Below are 21,035 nucleotides of genomic sequence, written 5' to 3'. Positions count from 1 at the left end.
CCTTCTTAGCATACGAGGCCCTAAGTTCAGGCCATCACGTTCTCCATCTTTACTGTAATCAGTTGGGTACTAATAATATTATGGGACACTTTAGTGAGTTTTTATTGAGTGATTGCATGTGTTGGGTAGGGTATAAGTAGAAGCAATAGAGCAGACTGAATTTATTCAAGGACATCCTTAAGTATAGTGAATGATTTTCTTGCCAAATGACTCTTTGTTAACAGCAAAATAGAGAAGCAACTTCTTCAGCTTTTCTTTTTTTGTCACAGATGAAGAACCACCTCCAGCTGATGGAAGAATCATGTATCGAAAACCTGTTAAGCGTTCCTCAGATGAAAAGTGTTCAGGTTTAACAGCAAGCTCCAAAAAAAAGAAAACAAATGAAGATGATATAAATAAGCAGAATTCAGTTAGAAAGAACTCACAAAAACAAATAAGAAACAGTAGTCTCCTTTCTTTTGACAATGAAGATGAAAATGAGTAAGTATAAACATTGTGGACTTGGTTTCCTTTGAAAGCAATGAGGTATTTTTTAAAACATTAACTTTCCTATATGTTGAAGTGACAATTTCCCCTAGTACTACAGGTTCATTACAGAAAACTTCAAAAACACAGGAAACAAACTCATGAAATAAAACCCATCCAGTAATGCCTCTTTGACTGGAAATGCTAGATATTCACTACTGTTAACATTTTATTACCTCCCACCTGTGGGTATGTATATATGTAAATTATATTTTTAAACAAAACTGAGATTGTTATATATATCCTTTTCCTGCTTCATACTTAGAATTGCATTGTTATAATTTTCTAAAGTTGCATATTTCAAAAATCTAACATTAATAGCTCACAGAGAATTTTATAATAAATAGACCTGTCTTAATCACTGTTCTGTTGATGTAAAGAGACACCATGACCAAGACAACAACAGGCATGGTGCTGGAGAAGTACCTGAGAGTTACATCCCGATCCACAGTGGAGTGGGGGATGGGGAAACAGGACAGGACATTGAGAGACAGACTGGGTCTGGCATGGGTTTGTTTTTTTGTTTTGTTTTGTTTTTTGTTTTGTTTTTTGTTTTTTTTGAGACAGGGCTTCTCTGAGTAGCTCTGGCAGTGCTGGAACTCACTTTGTAGACCAGGCTGCCTCTCCCTGCCTCTGCCTCCTAAGTACTGGGATTAACGATTTGTGACACCACCACCCATTGGCATTGGCTTTTGAAACCTCAAAACTCACCCCCAATGACACACTTCCTCCAATAAAGTCCTATCTCCTAATCCTTGTAATTTCTTCAAACAGTTCTACTTTCTGGTGACCGAGCACTCAAATATATGAGCATTTTTTGTATCTTCCTTATTAGTAAAACCTTAGTTTGGATGAAGGCATGGCTATGTGCCTGGTTGAAAATAACTTCCCAAGCCAGATGTAATAACCTATAACCCCAGCACGTGGAAAACAGACAGAGGTATGAGGAATTTCAACACACAGTGAGAGACTGTCTCAAAAAAGAAAGTAAGTACTTTCTAGGGAACAATACAGAGATTTGTATGGCCCTGTGCAACAATGGCATGGAGATTCACGATGTCTTCCATATTCATACAAGGAAACCTACAAACTGCAACTCATACTATTTAAAGATGTTCAGAAACAGGAGTCAGTGATTATTTCAAAATTTAGCATTTTGAAAATAAGCTTTCTGTGGAACTTTAATTTATTCTTTGTTTTGTTTTATTTTGAGACAGGATTTCTCTGTGTGGCACTGGCTGTCACTCTGTAGATCAGGCTGGCTTAGAACTCAAAAGATCTGCCCGCCTCTGCCTCCCAAATGCTGAGATTAAAGGCGTGTGCTGCTGTCACCAGGCTAATTTATTCTTAAACAGTCAAGAAAACAGAAAAAAATTTAATACCACAGCAAAATTCTACCCTTAAAAAAAAACCTGTCTTTTCATGTAACAAACAACTCCACTGTTTTTCATATAATTTATTTAAAACCTGTTTTGTTATATGGTAACAGGGTCTCACTATATATCACGGACTGGCTTAGAACTCACTCTGTAGATCAATATAGCCTTGAACTCAGAGACCCATGTGCCTCTGCCCCTGGAGTGCTGGGATTAAAGTCATGTATCACCAATCCTGGCTAGAACCATTTTTTAAAGATGTATTTTATTTTAAATTATGTATGTGGGTGAGTGCAGCTAACCTCAGAAAAGCTAGAGCTTTTCTTGGGCCTCCTCTGCTTTCTTCAAGCCCAAGTGATGGAGCTTGAGGTCACCAACATGGGAACTGGATTAGATCTAAAAACAACAGTTAGTGCTGCCATATCATGACTCTGAGACTAAGAACCACCTCCCACATCATTCTAGGGAGCCAGGTATCTTTATCTGGTTCCTCCAGTGAAGCGGAAGGTTGAGGGTTTGTGTTGATGTCCCAGCTCCAGAAATGGTGCAGCATGCCTTCCCATATAAAGATGTGCTACTAAAGGCAATAATAGTCTGCATTTTGGGATGACCTTTGGGGGGGGGGCAGGGAGGTGGCAATTTTTCAAGACTGGGTTTTTCTGTGTAGCCCTGGCTGGCCTGGAACTCACCCTGTAAACTAGGCTGACCTCAAGCTCAGATATTTGTAAGTCCTAAATGCTGGGATTAAAGGTGTGTACCACCATGAATTTCTTTCAGTGTGGTAGAAAATTAATGGTAGAGTGGGACACCAAAAAAAAAAAACTGAACACAACTAAGATGGGCATGGGCTCTGACTTATTATAGGAAGGAAAGGTCAAACAGTAAATTCTCATTCTTAGCTTGGATGTGATGATGCATGCCTAAAAGCCAAGGACTCCAGTAGCTGAGCAGGAAGATTTATCACAGTTGAAGGCTAGCCTGGACTACATAGGGATTATCAGATCACCCTGATATACACACGAGTATTCCATCTCAAAACAAACAAGCAAACAAACACATAAAACTCACTTCCAAATGTGAGGGTGGAAATCTTGATGTTAAAGTGTTGTGGAATAATCTTTTTGTACACTGTGGAGATATGTCACTCAGATTAGTTTAATAAAAAGCTGAATGGCTGATAGCTTAGGCTTGTTTCTAACTAGCTCTTATAACTTAAACCATTTCTATTAATTTGTATACTGCCAGGTGGCTGATGGCTTGTTACCTCATCTCCTACATGTCATGCTTCTGCTGTGTCTCCTTATGACTCCACCCTTCTTCCTAGCATCTGCTCTGCCTTGCTATTAGCTGTTCAGCTTTTTTTATTAAACCAATCCAAGTGACACATCCTCAGTGTAAAAAAAGATTATTCCACATTTCCCCTTTTTTGTCTAAATAAAAAGGAAAGGTTTTAACTCTAACGTATAAGTAAAATGTATATGATGAGAACAATTATCAGGTATTGTCTAAATCCTATCTTGGTGAGTCTAAAGTTTTGTGCCTAATTCACTTTCTATCCTAACTTGTATTACCAACCAAAACTAATTTATTTTTGGACCTCAAAACATTTTCTTAGATAAACAATTTAAGCTTTTATGTCTCTCAACCTTATACATTTTATATCACTTATATAAATTTCTTTTCTGAATTTGGTAACAAGAACTATAAAACTATAACTATCTAGTCTTCAGTCTCCATCAGACACCCAAGAAGGATAAACTATTACTTGAGTAAACAGGAAGTGCAGAGCCAACAACTTCCAAAACTATAGAACTGACAGAAACAGAGGCTACTTGGATAGTCACCCACAGTTCCTCTGTAATGTTAGGACATCCATCTTTGACCTACAGGCCTAGAAAGTCTGACAGACTTTTCTGCAAAGCAGGAATTTTGAAGGACTGTCCTACCTTGTCTTGGCACAGTTTGTAGAAGCTTTTTCCTTTGTGTCCTGCTTGTCTAATTTGGACAGCATAGTGTCAGCAGTTGAGTCAAGGGCAGTTTCTTGCCCAGTGGCTAACTTTTGCCACAAAGAAAGCAAATTCCATATGGAGATTCTTTGATGCCCATCATCTTCTCTGAAGTAGATTCCTGCTGCCAGAAGCAGATGTGTCTCACTGTCATGAAAAGCCTTATGTTATTCAAGCATCTTAAATGTCATATTCTATAGATCTCTGAAGTGTTTGAAGTCCACCTGTCTATCTAAAATATATGTTTGACCTTGAAAACATACCTAACATGACTACACATTTGGTTGTTATAGGTGACTAACTACTAACCTGCATTTCTTTATTGTCCTAATTAGTTTGTAATAAAAACTTTCAAGGACTAGAAATTTACATTACATTGTTAAATGAGCTGCATAGGTATACTACCTTTAGCAAGAGTAGAAACATATGTACAGTATATTCTAACAAAAATAATGATGGTGGTATTTGCCAACAGTCTCAATCTGATTTTGAGATCTTGTAAAGCAAAGGAGAAATTAAAATTATCAAGACTATTCAAACAGCATTTTGTTTACAATTAGGAAGGGCATTGGGTGGACTTTTAATCTGATAACAACTGGTGAAACTCTGAGTACTCTTTGTGGTGTGTTAGTAACCCATGCAAAGACCTGTAAAGCAGGACTCATTGCTTGTACCTTTTAAAGTTTAGAGTTTTGTTATTTTTCAGTTTGGTTGTGCTTTCTTACTAGGTGTTTAAGACTGTGTAGGTAGGTGGTCAGAATTAACCATTTTTTGCTGTTGTTAAGGCCAGTTTTAGATACAGTCCTCTGATTACTGGAGACTTGGGAGAGATCCTGGCTCCTTTAGCGTTTTATCAGTTGTGCCATCTGCTGGGATACTATGGTCTTTAATGACCATGTGACATCACTTAGAAGCACTGAGGGCATTTCTTTCTGTATTCACTCTCGTCTTTGCAGAATGTACACTGGTTAGACTCCAACCAAGACTCCTCTGACCAAGAAGAAAGGTGACTTACCACAGCTGTAGGACCTTTTGAGGGTGTCCACAGTCCCTGGAACTCAGCTGACCTGGGATAGTGGCCAAATATTGATATTCTGACCACTTGTCCACACCAGTATAGACCTTCAAGTATGGTTATCATAATAACACCCAGGAGGTCAGTTATAATACTGAACAACAAACTGTGCTTTGAAATACAGCTGTTGTATAGCACTTGGATTAAAGCTTCATATATATCGATTTTAAAATAAACCTTAAGTCGGATTTCTTGAATTTTGGGGTTTTTTTGTTTTTGTTTTTTCAAGACAGGATCTCATTATGTATTTCTGGCTGTCTTGGAACTCACTATGTAGACCAGGCTGGCCTTGGTCCACCTGCCTCTACCTCCCCAGTGCTTGGATTAAAGTTGTGCAGTACTGTGCCCAGCCTAGACCAGGTTTCTTAGAAGCCCAACATACTTAGCAGAAAATATAAGCAATTACTCTGACAAAACATAAAAATCTTTGTTTTTAACATCTATTAATTATTTAAGGAATGCTGAAAGCAGAGGCTAATTGTTCTAATCTTTAGATTTTAGGAATAGTAAAAGCCTAGAAGATTGTTTACCTCATCAGGGCAATTGTAACTCATTATGTCCTGAGAACCATCCCCCCTACCCCCACCCCCACCCCCCATCCCCGCCCTCAGCAATAGCGATATTTTTAGACCACTTACAGAATCAGAGCTGGGACAATGACTAACCAAATAGTATCTCAGTAGTAGATAAAATGGCACCATTTGGTGAGGGGGGCAATCAAGAGAAGCAAGATCTAAAGGTCATGTACCTGGGGAAGACTCTTGACTCTGTAAACTTAACTATATATAAAAATATATATATATGCCGGGTGGCGGTGGCACACGCCTTTAACCTCAGTACTCAGGAGGCAGAGCCAGGCAGATCTCTGAGTTCGAGGCCAGCCTGGTCTCCAAAGTGAGTTACAGGAAAGGCGCAAAGCTACACAGAGAAACCCTATCTCAAAAAACAAAAAACTAAATAAAATATAAACTATAAGGGAAACAATATGACTTGAGGGCTGTAACTGAATTGGGAAGAGTTGTTTTTAGCTGGGTAGTGAGCAGATACATCAGTATAGGAATTCACTAGCTGGTGTGATTTGGCCAGGATCAAAGGTCCTGAACCTGGAGTTTCTGGAAAACTCCAATCTGGAGATAAAATAAAATTACAAATATAGAAAATCACACTACTGTTGTGTATTTTGTTTGTGTTCTGACAAATAAAGCTTGCCTAAAGATCAGAGGGTGGAGCTAGCCACTAGTAACCATAGAGGCCACACAGTGGTGGCACACACCTTTAATCCCAGCACTTGGGAGGAGGAAGCAGGAAGATCAGGAGTTCAAGGCCACCCTGGGCTCCACAAGATTAAACCAGTCTAAAAGAGAAACATAGACCCCAGCATTTGGGAGGCTCACACCTTTAATCTCAGCACCAGGCAGGGTCATGCCTTTGATCCCAGCACTAGGGAAGTGGAGACCGGATCTCGGTGCCCATTCAGTCTGAGGATTCTTAGAGGTAAGAACTGTCTGGTGGCTGCTGCTCTGCTTCTTTGATCTTTCAACTTTCACCCTGGGTTCTTATTGTTAAGACTAATTAGGATCGCACTTCACACTACAAACATAAAAAATGTTATGTAAAACTTGGCAGTGTATTGGGTCACAGAATCTAAATGCCTAAGGAAATGATTGGAAGACCCAGAAGGGCATCTAGTGCAGCCAATAAAATATCCATTTTGCTGAGCACTGCACACAGACCTTTACAAGGGAACTTGTCCTCTCTCACCTTTAATTACACCCATTTTTGTCACACAGGCTTTATCTGACTGCAGTCTTTTAACTCTGCACATTTAAATTTCTTCCAGAGTATAAAAAAAAAATTCTAAGTTCTGGGAATAGAAAATTTAAAAGTGACCTATATTATCATAACCTCAAAGTTAGGGAACCTTGGCTTTACATCAAGGTTAGGTACTTAGAATCATCTGTGTAGCTTTTCTTAACATGTGAATTTGTATAGTCACAACACAAGTATGTATAACAAAAATTTAGTTTTGAAGATTAGTGTATGTTAAGTCAAGGCATTAAGCGTCTTAATAATTATAAATCCCAGCTGCCATCTCATTTCAGGAAAGCACTTTGTTTTTTTTCAGTCCTGAGGATCAAAACCAAGGTCTTACACGTGCTAGACAAGTACTCCATCAATGAGCTATATTTCCAGCTCATGTAAGTATACTTTTGGTCTCTTAGTGGATCAAGTTCAGAGCACTAGCTTAACCTCTCAGACTTGCTCTTCTAACACTGAGCTATCTGATCTCAGCAGAACCATATGGTGCTCTACTGTTACAGTCAGTGAGAGCATGAGGTTTTTTTTTGTTGTTGTTGTTGTTGTTGTTTGTTTTTCCTGAGACAGGGTTTCCTGTGCAATCCTGGCTGTCCTGGAACTCACTCTGTAGACAAGGGTGGTCTTGAACTCAAGAGATCCACCTGCCTCTGCCTCTGGGTGCTGGAATTTAATGAATGTGCCACCACATGGCCTAAGCATTCTTGATTTCTATTTTTGCATTCTTGTGTCTCTATGAATAGTGTGAAACCAGGAAACAAAGTTACATATACTTTAACAAAGACTGCTAAGAAAATTAAAAAGTTGAGGAAATTGTAAGCTTACTTCATGTGAAATTGACCTTTAATCTAGAAGACCTTATGTGATTAATCTTATATAAAAGAGGCAAGTGTCTAGACTTTTGCATAGGAGTTGCATAGTACTTACCACCAAGCTGACAATTAGCAACAGATGCTCTTGAATGCATGCTCACAGACATCAGAACATAGTGGACAGTCTCAAAAGTGAGACTGCCCAAATTTCAGTCAGATCCCTAAGGCATGCCACAATGTCTATCACCTAAAGCTTCCACGTTTATACCTTCCTTAGGATCATCCTTAAGGCAAGAGAGAACTGCCAGGTACCATGTTCCTACACAGGCAGGTACACAACAAAGACCAATCTAAATACAAGGCAATATTACAGAAACGACTTGCTGCATACTTTTATAAATCATATTCCCAGGGATCAAGGCTCAATAGTAATAAAAAAAAAATTTTGGTTTTTTTTTTTTTTTTTGTAGTAATAAAAATTTTATCTAGGGTTGGGGATTTAGCTCAATGGTAGAACGCTTGCCTAGCAAGCACAAGGCCCTGGGTTTGATCCTTAACTCCAAAAAAAAAATTTATCTTAGCCAGTTTCTTCATTCTAAGTCCTCACATCCTAATAACCTTTGAAATCCTCAAAAACCAAATTAAAATCATAGGAATCACATTGTGCCTCCTCCCAAAAAAATTGTTTTGTTTCAGAACTAGAATTTTTCCACTACTTTTTCTAAATGCCATCCAGAATGTGAGAATGAAACCCACTGAAACTTGCTAGGCATAGGGAGAATGATATCAGAGACAACCTGGGCATGTCTCCTTACTGGGGAATGTTAGTAGCACCTTACCCAAAGAAATATAGGAATTTAGGGAGCGGAGCTGTTTACTGACAGTTCTCAATCTTAGTAAATCAAAGTTGCTGGAATTCCGTGTCGCCATCAGTCCCTAACCACCTGGCCGTTTAGATAAGGGAAGACTCAGAACAGACATGTCAGGGGTCCTAGAACTTTGCAATGTCAAGGTTTGGGAGGTACAGACAATAAGGGAAAGGCTGTTTTCTACTTCCTGTCACTTGAAAGAAGCAGCTTGTTAAAGACTTAGTTTTATTTTTCTTTCTTTTTCTTTTTTTTAAAAGACTTTGGTGATGGGAAAGCTTCTGGAATGTTCACAGCTGAGTTGGTGAATGCTAGGTCAGGTGATTACTTAACTAGTTATTGCTTCATTCAGAATACTAGACAGACATGAAGTTAAAAGCTCCAGAATACAGCCAGGACAACTTGCTTATTGCTCAATTAGTTCATAATTTTAAAAAAGGAGTACTGAACAAAAACTTTTCCCCAAATAAGCTCATTACATATATATTTATCAGGACCCATTCCTATAAAAGCCACAATCCATCTGCTCCCACGCCACCCACAGTGCATGATTTCATCTGATCTCAGAAGCTTAGCTGGATTGGCACCAGTGAATATATGAATAGGAAGAAAAAGAGCCCCGTTCCATTTCAAAAAACATGACTGCTTAAAAACAGTTAAAACAAAGTTCTTGGCTTTTAGATGTTTAAGTTTTATTTTCTTTAAATTAGCCTCTGAAATGCTTGTGTTACTTTCCCTTCCAGAAAAGTAACTTGAAAGGGTATAGGCTTTGTTTTACCAAAGGGAGAATAAAGCAGAACAGAGGTGCCTACTATTGGGAGCAGTAGGCTATGACCAACAGCAGGGAAATACCCTCTTTCTTGCTACTCAACAAGATGGGTTCTGTGGTGTCGCATGAGGTGTGAGTTAGAAATGAAAGCCGCACCACACTTTGCACATTCATAGGGCTTCTCCCCCGTGTGGGTTCGCTGGTGGACAGTGAGGCTCGACCTCTGTCTGAAGGCCTTACCACATTCGTTACACGTATAAGGTTTTTCCCCATTATGGATTCTTTGATGAATGAGTAGGTATGAGCTACAAGTGAAGGCCTTCCCACACTCATTACACACATAAGGGAGATCTCCACTGTGAATTCTCTGGTGGACAATAAGGCAAGAGAGTTGACTGAAGGCTTTTCCACATTCACTGCAGTCATAAGGTTTCTCTGCAGTGTGAATTCTCTGATGCACAATAAGGTGAGAAAAACAACTAAAGGCTTTCCCACAGTCTTTACACTCATATGGCTTCTCACCAGTATGGCTTCGCTGATGCACAATAAGATTTGCACTCTGGGTAAAGGCTTTGCCACAATCATTACAGGCGAAAGGCTTCTCCCCAGTGTGGATCCTCTGATGGACAATGAGGTTAGAGCTTCTAGTAAATGTTTTTCCACATTCATTGCATTCATAGCATTTTTCAGTTATATGGACTTTCTGGTGCCGAGCAAGTTGTGAACTATAACTGAAGGCTTTCTCACATTCACCACACTTAAAGGTTTTTTCTAAGGAGTGAATTTTCTGATGTACAGTCAGATTTGAACTCTGAGTGAAGGCCTTCCCACATTTTGCACAAACATAGGGTTTTTGTCCAGTGTGGATCCTCTGATGCACAACAAGGTTTGCACTCTGAATGAAGGCCTTCCCACACTCATGACACTCAAAGGGTTTCTCCCCAGTGTGGATTCGTTGATGCACAACAAGGTTTGCACTCTGACTAAAGCCTTTCCCACACTCACTACATGTAAAAGGCTTTTGCCCAGGCTGTATTTTCTGATTTTTAGCTGGACCAGAACTAAGGCTATATTTCCTCTTAGACTTCCTAGATTTCTGGTCTTCGTCTTCTCTGAAGCTTTCAGACAATGGACAGTCTTTCATGGTTACTTTTCTTATATCTCTTTTTTCCCTCTTTATTTTCTGCCTTTTTAACACATTTCCCTTTTCATAAGATTCTCCTAGCTCAGGTCCTTGAAGGTCACTTTTCTGGATTCTTCCTAAAATCATGGGGTGCTCCTCTGCTTCATCACATATCTCTGTTTTAGGAACCAGTAACTGTAGGTTCTTGGTTTCAGTACCTGTATTAAGAAACAGAAAATAAAAATGTTAGTTTCCTCTGGCCTAGAAAAAGAACAGGCTCATCAAGGTCAGAATAAATAACTCTTATATTTCCAAACAGACCTCATCAGAGGGGAATACCACACCATTCTAGGTTCTTCTGCTATGTCTGTGCCCTGCCACACATTTCCTTTCATCAGATTCTACATTCCAATATGAGTGTCACCTATAAAGCCATGTGCTGAATGACTGGCCCCTAGCTAGGGGTGCTTTGGGGGAAAGTTATGGAAACTTGAGGTCCTGGTCCCTGTTCATCATGAAGTAAGCAATCTCATTCTCCACATAATCCTGCTATCATGTTCTGCACAAACTACAGTGAAGTGAAACCTCTGTTATCTGAAGCTAAAAGAAACTTTTCTCTCCTTTTATCCGTCAACAACAACAAACACTTAGTTCAGAGTAACAGGCCCAAGCTCTAGACAACACTCCTGGTAACCTGAAGACAAGTCTCACAACTCTGACTAGTTATGAAGGATAATAGCCCTGCCTCAACTTAACCTTTTTCTCTTGAGCTGACCAGTTCATTATGGAAAATCCCTATCCATGAAAGACCTTCCAACTTAGGTTTGTTGTGTGTGTGAGGATACTCAATAGCAAAGGAAGGATAAAATCTGGGCATGGGGACATAAATCTGTAATCCCAGCACTTGGATAGCAGAGGAAGAAAACTGCTGTGAGTCTGAGGCTAGCCTGGTCTACAGCAAGTTCCAGGACAGTTGGGGTTAAACAGAGAGACTGCTTAACTAAAAAAACAAAAAACAAAAAAACAACCCACTAAGGCTAGAGAGATGGCACAGCAGTTAAGAACACTGCTCTTCCAAAGTACTTGGGACTTAAAACAATGCCAAGTAAACATTCCATCACCAAACTACATCCAGAGACCCATTAAGTTTTTATATCAATATCTTTCTTCCTTTCACTCTTTTTTCTTAGTGCAGAGGACTGAATGAAAGTCCTCACATTTGTTAAATATGCTCTCTACATTTTGAACTATAAACCTAACCCATTTCACTTTTTTCAAAAGATTTGGAATCTGTATGATGGCTTAGCTGGTACAACTCCATGCTACCCAACCCTGGTACCCATGTGAAAGTGGAAGGGCAGAACTGACTCCAAAAAATTGTCCTCTAACCTCTATATGTGCATTGTGGTGTGGATGCACACACACATATACACAGTAAATAAATAAAATTTAATCAGAAAAAGATCTCATGGGGGTTATGACAGTATTCACCTGTGATCCTAACATCTAGGAGGTAGAGGCATGAAGTTCCTAAGTTCAAGGCCAGTCTAGACTACATGAGACACTGGCTCAAAAGTCCAAAAAACAAACAAACAAAAATTTGAAATCTATGTTGTTGGCCCTCTGAGCTGGTTTTTGTACTCTTGAGATACGAAGCATATAATACCACCTCCCCAGCTACCCACTGAGACATTTCTGACCTATCTAAACATATTCCTAACCCTCATTTACAGGTCACTCCTGCACAAGCAGGATTCTTCACAGGCAATCAAGACTGGTTTCATGGGCCAAGTATAGTGGCACAAACCTTTAATCCCAGCACTTTGGAAGGCAGAGGCAGGTGGATCTCTGTGAGTTCAAGGCCAGCCTGGTCTACATAATGAGTTTCAGGACAGTCAGGGCTATGCAGAGACCCCTTGTCTCAAAACAAATCAAATCAACAAACCAAACCAAACCAAATAAGCAAAAACAATAATAATAAATGATTTAATTAAGTGAGGATAACATATTACTGTTTTCAGTCTGTGATGTCTCTTACATCAGTAAAGCTGAACACTTCCATCTACTTTTTGGATTCTTTTTTTTAAATTTCTATATATTTGAATTACCCCACCCCATCCCCTTTTAAAAAACATTTGTTTGTATGTATGTGCACACACAGCACAGTGTACATGTGGAGATTGGAGGACAACTTGGAAGCTGGTTCTCTCCTTCTGTCATGTTTTGATCCCTTGGGAGTGAACTCAGGTCAACAAGCCTGGCAACAACTGCCTTTACCACTAAGCTATCTGATAGCCCTGAATTAATTTTTTTAAATCTTTAAATCATTTTGATCTGTTATAACTCCTCACATGTAGAAGGCATTTTTTGTTTGTTTTGAGACAGGGTCTTACTATATAACCCTGGCTGGTCTAGACCAGCTATGGTAGACTAGGCTGGCCTCAAACTAAGAGAAACCCAACCACCTCTGCCTCCAGAGTGCTGGGATTAAAGGCCATGATACCAAGCTAAAGGTACCTTTTAAGAATTTTTAAATTACATTTATTGGGGGATGGAGGTAGCATGCCAAAATGCACGTGTAGAGGTCAGAGGTCAATTTTTGGGAGTCAAAATAGTGCTTTTCTTTTCCATTATGTGGGTCACTGGGATGGAACTTAGATCATCAGTCATCTTTACCTGTTGAGCTATATCACCAGCCCTAAAGGTATTTTTTTTTTAAATGATTTTATTTTGTGTGCATTGGTGTTTGGCCTGCACGTATTTCTGCATAAATGTCTGATCCACTGAAATTGGACATACAGTTTCACACAGACAGACAGCATGTGGGTGCTGGGAATTGAACCCCAGTCCTCTGGAAGTGAAGCCAGTGTTACTAACTGCTGAACCATCTCTCCAGCCCAAGGTTTTTTCTTTCTTTTTCTTAAAGTCTTTCAAAAAAAAAGACACTTAAGACTGAGGATATTAACTCAATTGGTAAAGTGCTTGCCTAGCATGTACGAAGCCTTGATTCTAATCCCCAGCACACATACATTAGGCATGGTGTCACATGCTTGTAATCCTAGCACTTGGAAGATGAAAGCAGGATTAGAAATTCAAAATTCAAGGTTAATCATGACTATATAGTGAGTTTAGGGCCAGGCTGGGATATGAGACCATCTCAAAAAAGAAAACAAACAAAAAAAGCAGAGCATACTATACTTCGCTTGCAACTTATAAATAACCACAAAACACATGAAGACATGGGTTTACACATGTGCAGAGATATGAAAAGTGCAAGGAATGAGCATGATTAAAAAGTGAAATTGAGAATTTACCTGTTTGGTCTTCAGACTGTATAAAAAAAAAAGCTACTCACTGTGGCAACCTTATGGGCAGCTCTTTTCATACTATGTGATGTAAGAAGGAAAACCACTCACCCACACATTTTAATGTGACTGAGATCAGGGAGCTGAACTTTACCTAGCAGGGCTGGGTTCCCATGATGCTCCAGGATTTCACTCTTGGCCAGAGTCCCTGGTAATGAGTAGCTCCCAAGGGGTGCAGCAGCCTCCTGTGTTGCTTTTAGGACCACTGCCATGTCCCAGAACATTTTCTGACCCTAGAAACAAGTGGGCATAGTTTATGAGGGGACTGAAGACTGAAACACTGTGATTACAGCATTGCAGATGAGAACACATTCCTGGAGGTCACAAAAACTAGGTAGGAGTCTTCCCCAACTCCCCAGGAGACCTGAGTGGAGAAGCTAAGCTATCACTTTGATGATTTTTTTTTTTCTTTTAAGTTTTTTGAAACAGGGTTTCTCTGTGTAGCCCTGGCTACCCTGGAACTCACTCTGCAGACCAGGCTGGCCTTGAACTCAGAGAACTGCCTGCTTCTGCTTCCCGAGTGCTGGGATCAAAGGCATTCAACAACACCTCTAGCCTACCACTTCGATTTTTAACTCACTGAATTATACAGCATACATCCTAATCTGTTAGTGCACCCTAGCTTAAACAAGTAGGGATCATGGCTTTAAGAAGCTCAGGTGATAGAATGCTTGCCTTACACCACAGAAACTAGGTGTGTTGCCACAGACCTGTAACCATAGCTTGTGAGAAATCACTGCAGGATGATCAGAGTTTTAAGGTCATCATCTTTGATTAACAGGGAGTTTGAGGGCTGCACTTGGACAGATTTTTCAGCAGAATTTTCTGGGCCCCAAAGATCAAAACAACTAAGGTTCTGATCATACACTCATAGAGAGCTCTGGGAAAACTTTTGAATGAACCTGGACTGAGTTTGAAACCACTAAAGGCAAGCCAAAAGTGTGGTGATCAATTCCCTTAATCCCAGCACATGGGTAGTGAAGGCAGAAGGCTCAGGAATTCAGTCAGGCTGAGCTATTTGTTACAGATGAACAGTATCTGTAGCAACATCCCATGTAGCAACATCCCAGAACTCCTAAACCCATGTTACACTTTAAGGAGACCCCAGGTGGCAGACTTTAACCATGGCAAAGCACTGGAAAGAACTGTTAAACCCTGAATGAAACACTTCACTTGGAGTGTTTGTAAAAACAAAAACCTAGGTCTTATTCCTCAGAATCTGGTCTGATTAGAACAGACTATAATATGGGAAACAAGATATTGTAAAGCTCCCCAAGTTCTATGCAGCAATGGTTGGGAGCCAGAGACTTACAGAACAGTACTATAACACATCAATTGAAGAGAACATCTCACTATGTTCCAAAGGAATAAAGGTAAGAGCCCTCATCTAGGAAAAAAAAAAAAAAAAAAATCTAGATTTGGCACTTGAGTGCCTCTGAAACTATTTGAGATCTGCATTTCTCTTCCTTTCCCCAGATCATCATTTACCTTTTCCTCCTCTTCTGATACATCAATGCTTAAATAAGGACCTTCCCCGGGGGCCCAGACCTTGACATTCTCAGAGTACACTTGTTGACCGGATGCCTGACTTATACTTTCATCCTCATCCTCTTCCTTTTTCACCTTCACTGGGCTCCAAGAGGCTCGGCCCATAGTCTTTTTCAATTCTGCAGTCATCTTCTCTGTTCAATGGGGAATCTTTGAATAGCTGAGGAATACCCAACATTGGCCACACCCTATCTAATCTTCAAGTCTCCAAGGCTTCTGAGTTTCTTCCCAGTGCCAAGATGAGTACTGTTCCTGCAAAACCAGAAAACACAGTTAACACCAAATATAGCTTTGTATGGATAACACTCAGCCCATTAGTTGATGTTACCAGCTCCTGGCTAGTGGCCACAGTAGAACAGTAATGGTCTGTTCTCCTTCAAATGATAGGGGTAGGTTGTAAACACATATGATTACAAAAGAGATATATAAACCATTTTTTATTTGATTAAAAATTAACAATTTGCCTGGTATGGACCATGGTACACACCTTTAATCCCAGCACATGGGAAGCAGAGGCCTCATCTACATAGGCCATCCAGGGCTGCATAGTGAGATGCTATCTCAAAAAAAAAAAAAAGAAAGAAAGAAAAGAAAGGAGGAAGAACTAATATATTAACTATAAAAACTTTAAGAATATGGAAAAATATTAGGGAAAATTCCAATCCAGTGATAATTATTTTACTTATAATTTGTGTCCCCGACCCCCCCACCCTAACCACCACTCCCCACCCCCGCATGGGGACATGTATTTTTAGAGTAAGACTGGTTTTTGTTTTGTTTTTTATTTCAGAGCTGAGGACCAAACCCAAGGCTCTGCCACTAAGCTAAATCCCCAACCCCTAGACTGATTTTTATTATTACTATTATCAACATTATTATTATTTTGGTTTTCTGAGACAGGGTTTCTCTGTGTCATTTGAGCCTGTCCTGGAACTCACTCTGTAGACCAGTCTGACCTCGAACTCAGAGATCCACCTGCCTCTGCCTCCTGAGTGCTGGTATTGAAGGCATGCGCCAGCCCCCACCCCTGGCTGGACTGATTTTTTGAAACAAGGGACATTATAAAGATTTATTACTAAAAGAGGAAAGAATGATTATCTCAAAGGGTATAATTACTAGTATTTTTGAGGGTTTTTTGTTTGTTTGATTTTTGTATTCCTCACATCTTCCAAAATGTTTTAAGACCAAATATTGGTCTTAAAACAAAATTATCCATGTTAACATTGTTTATCCTTATTTTTAATTGTTGCACAATAACCTGTAATTTTCAGTCTTTCTGATGGTTATATAAACATAAAATTAAATCGGTCTTAAACATACACTTATATCAACACACATACGAGTGACCAGACTGGGTATAGCCTAGTCCCCTACGTGTGCTCTTTCGTACTGCACTTGCACATCGTTCACCACGCTGTACTGGTGGTTTTTGCTGTTGTTGCAAGTGGTGGGAATCATGCATCCTAGACAAATGCTCTTACCTCTGAGGTACACCTCAGCCACAACCATTTCTTGACTCAGTTTCACAGCAGCCTTAATAGTCTTTCAATATATAGAACAGATAAGACATATGCCTCATTCTGACAGAGTACTCTAAATTTACTTAACCTACTGTTTACAACCTTTCTTTAATAATCATGGGCTTTACTGCTTAGTTTGGTAATAGCTGTTTCCTGTACAAATCATTCTTTTGTCCTGTTGCATTATTCCTTTAGAGTGAACTGTGAGGTCACTAACCTATTGTCAAATTGCTTTCTAAAACACCACATAAAGTCAGGTACACAACTACTAATTAACAGGACCTTTATATCTCAGATAAGCTGACAGAAGGGTGTGTGTGTGTGTGTGTGTGTGTGTGTGTGTGTGTGTGTGTCTGTGAAAAATAATCTACTTTGTTTTAGTTGGATATAAGGAGATTGATTTTTGTTTGCTTGGTCCTATTCCTCTTTGTTTCTGTTACTAAAAACTGGTGATAATTTTTACTAAATACCCTTTTGTACCTTATGGAGTAATCATACTCATTTTTCCAACGTTAACTTTATTGCACACACTGAATTTTCAAGTAATGCCACGCTTTTCACCACAGCGCCAATCATAATTCTCCCCGTGATGGGGCTAAGTTTCCCTAGCAGAAAAGCCTTTGAGACTTCGTTCCCCTATGTGCACATGCTAAGTTGTCTATTTTGAGTCTTCTGGACAGACTCCCATGGGCCTCGCGTCCCAGCAGGCCCGGAGCCATCTGGACAGGCCTCCCTCCTCCCTCTCGGCGGCAGCCCACCCCAACCCCCGCGCCTGCCCCCCTCCCCGGGGGGCGGGGGGCGCCCCGAGCTACCTCCCGAGCCCGCTACCTCCCGAGCCCGCGAGGCGATGGATCGGTGCAGAGCGATCCTGCCCCTCTCCCCGCCCGCCGCGACCCGCTCACCACGGTGGCCCAGCACGCCAGCGCCAGTTTCTCGGACTGAGACTATAGAGCCTCTCTGCAGTAAGCGGGGAGAGAACAATGACCGGACAGGAAGTGCCTCGGGAAGGGCTTCCGGCTCCCCAGACCACAGGCGGATCTCTCTAGGAATCTAGGAGGTCCTCCTCCTCGGTGCATTTCCGAATAGTGGTGAGATTGAGAGGGCTGGGATTAGCGGGCAGGCCAGGGTTATTCTTGTAAGGCACGCACCTACACAGAGCTGCCAAATAGAAAATCCTGGGAGATTGTAGAAAACATTTTAATTTTCAAATTAGCGAACGGAACATAAAAATTGAAGGAATGAATACCTTTATCATTCATCTGGACAGTATTTGCCTTAATTCTCAGACTAATTAAGGTCAATTTTGGAAATTATAAACAAAAAAACGCTTTATTTCAAGTATTCAATATGTATCCCTTAAGAACATTCTCCAAATAACACCATCACTGCCAAAAAGAAAAATTACAATTATTCAAATTCAGATTTATTCAACTGTCTTAAAATATTTCAAAATTGTTAGGAGTAGTGGTGCACACCATTAATCTCAGCACCTGGGAGGCAGAATCTGATGCGCTGAAGGTTGGCCTGGTCTACATAGTGAGTTCCAGGTTAGCTAGGGCTACACAGAAAGACCTGGTCTCAAAAATAAAAATCAGGGGCTGGAGAAATGGCTCAGAGGTTAAGAGCACTGCTGTTCTTCCAGAGGTCCTGAGTTCAATTCCCAGCAACCACATGGTGGCTCACAACCATCTGTAATGAGATCAGATGCCCTCTTCTGACCTGCAAGTGTATATGCAGACAGAACACTGTATACATAATAAATAAATTAATTAAAATAAAATAAAAATCAAATCTAACAAAAAACCAAAACCAAGAAAATCCACAAAATTTCAAAATTGCTCTCCACCCCCAAATTAGCTTCACAGCACTACAGTTATGGCTTTTTGCCTTTCCTGGAAATCACTCTGTAGCCCAGGCTGGCCTCGAACTCACAGGGATCTGCTTGCCTCTGCCTCCCAAGTGCTGGAATTAAAGGCTTGTGCCACCACCGCCCAGCTCAGTTATGGCTTTTTAATTTTGTGTGTTTGAAATGATAAACGCACAAGTTGTCAAGACAGCACCCTTCATTCAGATCCCCTCAATGGGTAAATCTTAAGCAATCTTACAATATCAAGCCAAAGATTAGTGGCTCTCATCTATGATCCCAGCTCTGGAGAGGCTGTGGCTGGAGGGTCACTATGACATTGAGACCATCTATTACATGGTTAAGTATTCCATAATACATGTATACCAGATTAAATGGTGCTGGGAATTGAGCTTGGATCTCTGAAAAAGCAGTATAGAATCTGAACTACTGAGCCTGCTCTCTAGCACCTATTTTTAATCTTTTGAAACAGTTTTTATATTTATATGTAAGAATGTCTGTATATGTGTGCCACATGTATGCAGGTGCCCTAACAGACATCAAGAGGGTTTCTGGAGCTAGTGTTACAGGTAGTTGAGACCAGAAATGTGGCTGTTGGGAACCAAACTCAGGTCCTTTGCAAGAGCAGCAAGGGCACATAACCACTGGACCATTTCTCCAGCCCCACGCTTTATTTATTTAATGATTAGTTTTTATTTTTTATGTGCACTGGTTGTTTTGCCTGCATGTATGTCTGTGTGAGTATGTGGAAGTTAGACAGTTGTGAACTACCATGTGGGTACTGGGAATTGAACCAGAGTCCTCGGAAGAGCAGCCAGTGCTCTTAACCTCTGAGCCATCTCCTCAGCAATGCCCACCCACCCCCAGCTTTATTTTTAAAGTCTATTCTTTAGAATTCTAAATTCAAATTCCTCTTACACAAATGAGTATCTTTGTAGTAATTCTGACACAAATTTACATCATGCCATGTACTCTGACCTCATACCTCTTTCATCAACTTTGTTGACAAGTGAATTATTTCACAAAGTATTTTTATGAAGATCCTTTCACTTACCCCTCATGAAAACGTGAATGAAACAAGCATTATGAAAGAAACTCTAGGGGCTGATGTAATAACATCACATAGTACGGGAAGAACCAGAATCCAAACCCATGTCTTCCTTTCTAAATTCAGTGCTCTTCCTAGGTTTTTCTCAGGCAGCAGACTCTTTCCACTCAATTCCATATCTCACAACTCTGGATCACACTGTTAATATAGATTTTCTGTAGTATCTATGCTATATTTAAAAATATATGATGCAAATGTTAAGAACAATGCCCAGTTTTTAAATTTAAAAAATTGCTATTATTTACAACTTCACCATTACCTTTTTATGAGACAAACTTGATTTCTTCAGAGCCTTAAAATGCTTCAAAGCCTCTTTCCAAGGTCAAAAAAGACTATCTCTTAATTAGAATTTAGATTGTTTTTCTAGATGTGGAAGTCTAAATAAAGTCTCTTCAACTTGTCCATGAGAGTGGTCATGAGTTGTTTTTTGTTTGTTTGTTTGTTTCCCATTAAGACCTAGGTGTGTTCAACAGTGTCTTAGGGGTTTTTATTGCTGTGAAGAGACACTATGACCACAGCAACTCTTACAAACAAAACATTTAATTGAGGAGGTGGCTTACAGTTTCAGAAGTTCAGTCCATTATCATCATGACAGGAAGCATGGCAGTGTGCAAGCAGACATGGTGATGGCTACATCTTGACCAGAAGGTAGCAGGAAGTCAACTGACTGTCACACTAAGGGAAGCCTGAGAAAAAGAGAACTCAAAGCCTGCCCCGACAGTGATACACTTCCTCAAACAAGGCCACACCTCCTAATAGTGCTACTCCTTTTGGGGGCTATTTTCTTACAAGCTGACACAGTTATTTCCGTATGATTGCATTTCATTTTACATATGACTGTATTTTTCTTTTTTACTGTTTTGGAGTTCAAACCCAGTATCTTATGCATGCTGGTAAGCACCCTTATACTGAATCTCTCTCTCTGGGACTCATATTTGCAACAAAAATAATTCTTCCACAGTATGAATTTTTTTGTTATAGGTGAAGTCTTGAAGTCTGCAAGAATTCCTTTGTGGACTCCACACATTCACAGTGTTTTTCATGTGTCAGCTTTCTGATGTACAGTAAGGTTTTTTTTCTTTGCCTAAAAACTTTGCTACAATCATTACACCCATAGGGTTTCTCCCCTGTGTAGATTCTAGCATTTCTCACACTCATAAGGTTTTTCCCCAGTATGCATTCTCTGATGTACCACAAAATTTTTATTCTGACTAAAATCTTTCCCACACTCCCCACATTTATAAGGTTTCTATCCACTGTGGA

At 40.0% G+C, this 21,035-nt stretch overlaps 2 protein-coding genes across 7 annotated transcripts in view; one reads left to right on the top strand and one right to left on the bottom strand.

Moving 5' to 3' along the window:
* Kiaa1143 (KIAA1143 ortholog) overlaps positions 1-21,035 on the top strand; it is a 29,539-nt gene that overhangs the window by 2,122 nt on the left and 6,382 nt on the right. The window contains exons 3-4 of one of the 5 annotated variants that reach the window (XM_028890504.2): positions 270-480; positions 7,108-7,180. In XM_028890504.2, the coding sequence (XP_028746337.1) occupies positions 270-480; positions 7,108-7,162 (266 nt within the window). In that variant the 3' untranslated portion in view covers positions 7,163-7,180. Of the gene's footprint in view, positions 1-269; positions 884-1,360; positions 1,776-4,863; positions 5,180-7,107; positions 7,181-21,035 lie in introns of those variants that run through there. The other 4 variants (XM_028890505.2, XM_037208072.1, XM_028890502.2 and 1 more) reach the window with 4 other exon arrangements.
* Znf35 (zinc finger protein 35) lies at positions 9,146-18,276 on the bottom strand. Of its 2 annotated transcripts, none has more exons than XM_028890496.2 (4): positions 17,703-18,276; positions 15,221-15,532; positions 13,827-13,965; positions 9,146-10,585 (listed from the first exon to the last, which is right to left on the bottom strand). In XM_028890496.2, the coding sequence occupies exons 2-4, from the start codon at positions 15,407-15,409 to the stop codon at positions 9,339-9,341; spliced, it is 1,575 nt and encodes a 524-aa protein (XP_028746329.1). In that variant the 5' UTR covers positions 15,410-15,532; positions 17,703-18,276; the 3' UTR covers positions 9,146-9,338. The 2 variants fall into 2 exon arrangements, with proteins under 2 accessions (XP_028746329.1, XP_037063966.1); XM_037208071.1 differs by lacking the exon at positions 17,703-18,276 and adding an exon at positions 17,629-17,650.

This window comes from Peromyscus leucopus, chromosome 7, assembly GCF_004664715.2.
Source record: "Peromyscus leucopus breed LL Stock chromosome 7, UCI_PerLeu_2.1, whole genome shotgun sequence".
NCBI classification, from domain to species: domain Eukaryota; kingdom Metazoa; phylum Chordata; class Mammalia; order Rodentia; family Cricetidae; genus Peromyscus; species Peromyscus leucopus.
Note: the sequence above shows the minus strand (reverse complement) of the source record. Positions and strands in the feature narration are given on the sequence as shown.